The sequence below is a fragment of the Aegilops tauschii genome, chromosome 2 (genome assembly GCF_002575655.3).
Source record: "Aegilops tauschii subsp. strangulata cultivar AL8/78 chromosome 2, Aet v6.0, whole genome shotgun sequence".
Classification (NCBI taxonomy): Eukaryota; Viridiplantae; Streptophyta; class Magnoliopsida; order Poales; family Poaceae; genus Aegilops; species Aegilops tauschii.
The window spans coordinates 262,963,276-262,970,329 of NC_053036.3; the positions used below are offsets into that span (position 1 = coordinate 262,963,276).

At 40.6% G+C, this 7,054-nt stretch overlaps 1 protein-coding gene across 13 annotated transcripts; it reads left to right on the forward strand.

Annotated features, from left to right (window-relative positions):
• The first annotated feature begins 1,434 nt into the window (after positions 1 to 1,434).
• LOC109740796 (uncharacterized) lies at positions 1,435 to 6,828 on the forward strand. 13 transcript variants are annotated; one of them, XM_073508461.1, is made up of 10 exons: positions 1,435 to 2,007; positions 2,175 to 2,322; positions 2,413 to 2,736; positions 3,726 to 3,978; positions 4,274 to 4,390; positions 4,487 to 4,578; positions 4,748 to 4,761; positions 5,112 to 5,267; positions 5,339 to 5,801; positions 5,964 to 6,828. In XM_073508461.1, exons 4-8 carry the CDS (start codon positions 3,976 to 3,978, stop codon positions 5,138 to 5,140), a joined length of 255 nt encoding a protein of 84 aa, XP_073364562.1. In that variant the 5' UTR covers positions 1,435 to 2,007; positions 2,175 to 2,322; positions 2,413 to 2,736; positions 3,726 to 3,975; the 3' UTR covers positions 5,141 to 5,267; positions 5,339 to 5,801; positions 5,964 to 6,828. The 13 variants fall into 13 exon arrangements, 11 of the variants coding, with proteins under 11 accessions (XP_073364562.1, XP_073364566.1, XP_073364565.1 ...); XR_012202447.1 differs by lacking the exon at positions 5,112 to 5,267 and having other exon boundaries at positions 1,467 to 2,007; positions 2,413 to 2,515; positions 2,625 to 2,694; ... (1 more) ...; positions 5,495 to 5,801; positions 5,947 to 6,410; XR_012202448.1 differs by lacking the exon at positions 5,112 to 5,267 and having other exon boundaries at positions 1,467 to 2,007; positions 2,413 to 2,484; positions 2,625 to 2,694; ... (1 more) ...; positions 5,495 to 5,801; positions 5,947 to 6,410.
• Positions 6,829 to 7,054: the final 226 nt, after the last annotated feature.

Consider the following 7,054-nt stretch of genomic DNA (forward strand, 5'->3'; position numbering starts at 1 on the left):
AGTCCGTATAATACATGGACTCAACATTAGTCATAAAGAACTCACATAATTACTGCAAAAATCAACAAGTCATCAAAAACCAAGCACTACGCACATCCTCCTAGGGGGATAGATTGGTAGGAAAATATCATCGCTCGTCCCCGACCGCCACTCATAAGGATGACAATCAAAGAACACCTCATGTTTCAAATTTGTTACACAACGTTTACCATACGTGCATGCTACGGGACTTGCAACCTTCAACACAAGTATTTCTCAAATTCACAACTACTCAACTAGCACAACTTTAATATCACTATCTCCATATCTCAAAACAATCATCAAGTATCAAATTTCTCTTAGTATTCAATGCACTTATATGAAAGTTTTTATTATATACATCTTGGATGCCTATCATATTAGGACTAATTTTATAGCCAAAGCAAATTACCATGTTGTTATAAAGGACTCTCAAAATAATATAAGTGAAGCATGAGATATCAATAATTTCTATAAAATAAAACCACCACCGTGCTCTAAAAGATATAAGTGAAGCACTAGAGCGAAATTGTTTAGCTCAAAAGATATAAGTGAAGCACATAGAGTATTCTAATAAATTCCGATTAATGTGTGTCTCTCCCAAAAGGTGTGTACAGCAAGGATGATTGTGGTGAACTAAAAAGCAAAGACTCAAATCATACAAGACGCTCCAAGCAAAACACATATCATGTGGTGAATAAAAATATAGCTCCAAGTAAAGTTACCGATGGACGAAGACAAAAGAGGGGATGCCTTCCGGGGCATCCCAAGCTTAGGCTTTTTGGTTGTCCTTGGATTTTACATTGGGGTTCCTTGGGCATCCCCAAGCTTAAGCTCTTGCAACTCCTTGTTCCATAATCCATCAAATCTTTACCCAAAACTTGAAAACTTCACAACACAAAACTTAACAGAAAATCTCGTGAGCTCCGTTAGCGAAAGAAAACAAACCACCACTTCAAGGTACTGTAATGAACTCATCCTTTATTTATATTGATGTTAAACCTACTGTATTCCAACTTCTCTATGGTTCATTACCTCCGATACTAGCCATAGATTCATCAAATAAGCAAACAACACACGAAAAAACAGAATCTGTCAAAAACAGAACAGTCTGTAGTAATCTGTATCAAACGCATACTTATGGAATTCCAAAAATTCTAAAATAAATTTCTGGACGTGAGGAATTTATCTATTAATCATCTGCAAAAAGAATCAACTAAATATCACTCTCCAGTAAAAAATTGTTCTACTTGGCACAAACACTAATTAAAATATAAAAACACATCTAACCAGAGGCTAGATAAAAGATTTATCTCTACTCCTAATGAAGGAGTTGGTGAATAGTATCCACGGTTAATTTTCGTCGGTTATTTTTCGTCCGGTTTTTTGTTCCACCTCCCACCGCCCATCGTACGTAACATTAGCTCCCTCCCACACACCGAACCGATGGAGAAAAAAATCCAGAAAAAACAGCGCACATGCCCTGCTCCCTCAATCCCTAGCTAGCCGTCGCTCCTCTCCTCTTCTCCACCCGCCGCCGCCACCGCACCTCAATCCCGAGCCATTTCCTTCTCTCCCTCTGTACCTCCTGCACTACCGCCGCTCCTACCCGGACCATCCACGTCCTTCTGACCCACGCACGCCGCCTGCACTCCACGCCTCCACACGACGCCACCACACCAAGGGGCGCTGATGGCCGCCACCGGTGTGGGTCGTGGACTTGCGGGCCACCTCATGCCGACGCGGTGCCTCCCGGCGACGACCACCACCACCTCCTCCTCCTCCTCAAGCCGTCACTGTCGCCTCCCCTCCACCATGGCTTGCCTGCGTGAGCCCGACGCGGGAGGACGACGTCGACCATGCAGCGGAGCCTAGCGGGCGTGGACCGACGCAGTGGTCGTCGCCAAGGATCGATGGCCGACGCTGAAGAGGAGGGGGCCCTCTTCCTGCAGCTATCTTTCCCATCCCCTACGGGCTGGATCTAGAGAAGTACGGTGCATTCCTTCTCCCCTGTGTGTATTTGATACAATTTGGGGTAACTTTGTAAATACTGGAACTTTGTATGAACATTATGTGTGCAATAACTTACAAGGAGCAGAAATGTTTGTACTGAGAGAGGGTGAGGGGCTGATTTGTCTAGCACTTTTCTCTTCCAGCAGATATACAAGTTGTTGCCGACGACTCCGGCCGGGCGGGTGATGTTATGCTTGACCACTTCCTACATGAGATTGTTCACTTGGTGTCTTCTGTCTCAAATGTCGCTCAGGTTCTTTCTCCGTGTGACAATCCAGCTCGGCTTGACTGGTATGAAAGTTGCATGTTATTCAGGTTGCACATCTCACAATTGTTTAGAAGAAATGCATATTCTTTATCCATATCTACATTTGCTTTTAGTCATAGCAAAAAGGGACAAGGACGACGACTTCAACAGTGATAGGACGGAAGCCAGTATGCCTGGACCAACAAGCCAGTGTTCTTTCTTCCCTTCTTTCATTACGTCGGGAGTGGATAATCAACTTTCATTTTTCTTTTCTGTACCTTCTTATTTATGCATCTTAGTTAGGAATCTAACTACGTTTCTTTGCATCATGGAATATTTTTTACAGGATTTGCAGACATTTGCTAAGCTTAAATACGTGAATATGGACATGTGGTATTATTCATTAGAGTGGACAGGTGAATGTAGACAATTTCGGTGGTTTATAATTTTTATCAGAGGTTTGTGATGCTATTATACATGTCCATTAATTTTTTATGGCTGTTCTTGCACATAGATCGACAACCAGCCTATTGGTGTTGTTGCAAACTCTTTGTTGTTACATAATTTCAAATTATTTTTCTTAATCATGTACAGATATTTCAGTAAATGACTGCTTTAAACCATACCTAATATTATTATAATTAGTAACCCATATTGTGTCCCATAACAAGATATTGGCAGTCAATTATCAATTGTCATGCAGATATTGAGTTCAACGACTTCAGCTGCACATGATAAATGAGGAATATTTGGAAGTTCGAAGTCAGTAGGAGTACTATTATGAAGAAATTCAGACCTCGAGCTCGAGGACGTAGTTTCCCCATAAAAAAAAGCATGTAGTAATTCGCTTTTCTTAACAATAGGACCTGGGGATTTCTTGGATACCATGAGGCGGGCCTTGGAAAGTTTTTGAATAAGTAGGGGGAATTCGTAGATCCTCCAAACGGTGAACTGAGTTATTTCCATGTTTTATTTTTAGGAATCCTCTCTGTATTCATCTTGATATACCTGAACTTAGTTTTTGTTGTTATCGATTCTTGGTGTTGGAAGCTAGGCATAGTTAGGACGTCTTCCAGAAAAATAAACAATGTGTCTAAAAGATCAAACATTAGAGTGTACATTCTTGGACCACAAGCTTGTCAAAAATCCTTAGTTACTATTCTTCCAGTACACAGAGATAAGGAGATTGGGAGTACATGGAGATAACAAGATTGGGGGCATGTCTGGTGGTTGCAATGAAATTGTTTATATTGGTGCTTACTGATTGTTGTACATATTTTTTCACCGACATAATAGGACTAAGTAATTTGATCATAAGATAGGTAATAATTGACTTCTGAAAACTGAACTAGCCAGTTAAAGTTTCTGGAAATATTGCAGAGCTAACTTACCTGATAGCCATGATATATATTTAAGTGATAATTGCTTTTTGATTGCGTGAACTAAGGCTACAAGGAACTAAGGAGCGGCAGTTGGAGAAGAAGGGTGCCAAAATCCAAAAAGGAATTGGGCATGCAGCCACTCCACTGACACAACATTCTCGTTACGTGACGCCGCGTAGATGCCCATTGCGGCGGTGGCCACTGACACCGATGACAATGTGGCATTGCAGCAAGCGACCCCGAAGTTGGCGAGGCCCGCAGCAGACCTCTGTTGTGCACGCCCATCCGACCCTATCCGACGGTGTTCCCTGAGCGATGGTTTGTGCCTTCACCTCCCCTATATCATCTAACTAATTCCTTGCACGCCATCACCACATAATCCACTAGAGGTAGACTAAGCCATACTGGAAATGAGCTTCCCATTTTCCAGTTTATTTTGTTTCGGAGTTTGCAGTATTTCCCCACTTGATCATGTATACTTCTCTTTTTAATGTATCTATGGTCCTCCTTCTACAAAGAAGTTATTCTTTGTAGGTGATGCAAAGTCTTCTTTCTTTTTTGGCTAAAAATGTTCATTGTAGAAAACAAAATTCATGCCTAATGAATTTGTTAGGTGAGATGTGGAGTAAGAGGAGACACCAGACCAGCTCGCAATGCAGTTGGCATGGTTAACATTACAATCTTGGAAACTGATCACCTCTATAGACGAAGGATTTATGGACGTACGAAGGTACTACATTAATTGCAAACGCAAGATCTCTCACAAGTATTTCTTTCTCTCCCTTTTTTTGAGTCTCCAATCACTGTTTATGCTTTATTACTGCAGGAATGTGGCATAGATTATCCAGAAAATGGACTGCTTCCTCCTGATGCCCAATCATGGTGTCAGGCTTCATTTGATCCTAAACAACTGCTTTGGTCAGTAATTTATCTACTCTTCATCACTGCCTGCAATTTTGATCATTGACTATAGTTTGTAAATCAACTTGAATTTAACTTGGTAAGTTTTAACTGTCTATTTTTTTCGCTTATCGGCTATGTATGGAGGTTGTCACATGTTTGATTGGACTTCAATTTGGACATGTAGTCCTACATTTCGAGGTATAAGATTGTTGTTTGTTTCTATATTTGAACATTTCTTCTTATGGCGTAGAAACTATATTCTATTTCCCCCTTTTTGGGCTAACTTGCTTGTAGAAGCTCAAAGGAAGAATTATCGATTGGCTAATCTCTTCTTTCAACCTGTTAGAACTTACATTTTTCCTGCTTAAAGTATTACAAGAATATACACTAGATAATCACTGGAGCCTGCAGAGTTGACGCAGTATAACAGATTAGCCTGATGCTAAAAGATGTAGTCATGCAGACCTCGCCAATGAGTGAATGTTGGATTAGGTCCTGATCATCTGGATGTTGCAGCAACTCTTATAAATGTGGCAATGATGTACCAGGATGCGAGCAATACGAGTACTGCTCTTAGGTATCTTCAGGAAGCACTTAAGAAGAATGAGTGCCTTTTAGGCCCAGGTCATATTCAAACAACAGTTCGCTATCATGCTCTCGCCATTGCATTCAGTTGTATGGGTGCATACAAGCTTTCAGTTTAGGTTAGTTCTGACGAAAAAATGGCAGAATAACATTGTGACACATTTTACTGACTTCATTATTTTGGTGGCAGCATGAAACCAAGGCGCATGATATACTGGTAAAACAGTTAGGGAGTGATGATTCACAAACAAAATATTCAGAAAATTAGTTGAATACATTTAAGGGGCGAGAACAACAAGTATGTGCGGAAAAATTATTTCACATGGTTGCTTCACTCTTGGTTCAGGGAGGCAGACCAAACAAGCATGACATTGGACATCTCCAAATCGAACACTGGGGACGCCGCAAGCAAGCAAGATAGCGCCTTCAAGAAGGAGAACGACGTCGCAAAGCCGCCACCATCTGATCTGGAGAACCGGACCTAGGGTTTCCCACAATGGTCGAACAGATGTTTATTTGATCTCAAGTTTATTCATAGTGGGCCACGAGAACTTTATGAATCTACTTGGCTATTGGTGAAGAACAAAATCCTTTCATCAGAGGTACGATGTTTGAATAAGGTCAAAATGGGGCTCTCTTCGAGCATCTCCATGGTAAGTGTGTACTGATTCTGTTAATTTTCTTACTGTCAACAGAATGGTTCCTATAACGTGCAGCCAGTTCAACAATTTTAGCATGTGTTGGTAGCCAACAATTACTAATAATCAGTATTTGATAATGCTTTGGATTATTCTGCAGTTCTTTTTTTACCGCAGTTATGTTGCAGTCAAAGATGCTGAGAACATGGACTGGATGACCCAACTTCAAATGGCGATGGGGATAGCTTACTGTCAAGAGCACATGCTTAAGTTGAATCTACCTGCTAGGCTAAGGAACCTCATCTCAACAGTTATGTTGCAACGGTGTCAGATCTTGATGTCTGGAATGGCACCAAGGGATCTGATTCTGTCACTGATGATTGCATCATGCTATATTTCATTGTGCATCAGTATGGCATCATGCTTAAGCTGAATCTACATACTATAGCTTACTGACGAAGATAATGGCTGCATCTTTTTTTAGCTGGTCTTGTCGCATCTAATAGAAAACATACAACTTGATACATTCTGTCGGATGCATATCTTTTTTTCCTGGAAGTCGAATACTTAGAGCAACGATGGTAAACCAGGGGGCATTTATTCTTTTAGTTACAGATTTGCTCAGCAGTGTTGGTGACGTATGATATTTCCTTGGGGGGCAAATTCAGATATTTTGCCTCTTTTTCAGATAGCTAAAGATAGTTTTGCTGGCCCCTTGTTTCTTGGAGATAATCTCTTTTGCGCTGTGGAATATTTGGAAACAGATGAATGCTTGGAATTTTTAAGGGAAGCAAGCATCTTTGTCCGGTTGACTCTGGTCACATAGAGTTAAAACCAAAGTCCACTCTGAGTGCTTGGATCTCCTCTATGTCTTGAGCTTTTGATCCTTAGACTTTAATTTTAAATTTTCTTTTAGGGGTATCCTCTACCCCTATGTAATCATGTAACTTTGTACATTACTCCCCTTTTTCCTCGTTCTATTAATGAAAATTACACGGTAGGGGGTTCCCCTACTGTTTGCCCATAATTTTTTTTGAAGAAACATTGCTGAAAAGTCTTATTTTTTATTTCATTTAATTTCCTTAGTCATGTGTTGAAATGTTGGGAGATTAAAGTTTATGCTCTATTCACACATCGTGGAGGCAACCATGGCAGAGTCATAGAGGGGGCATCCAGATAAAGTAAGACACTAATTGTATATATAACCAGGTTTTGTATACAATGCATGATGAGTATTCTATGTTGCACATTCATAAATCTCCCACGTG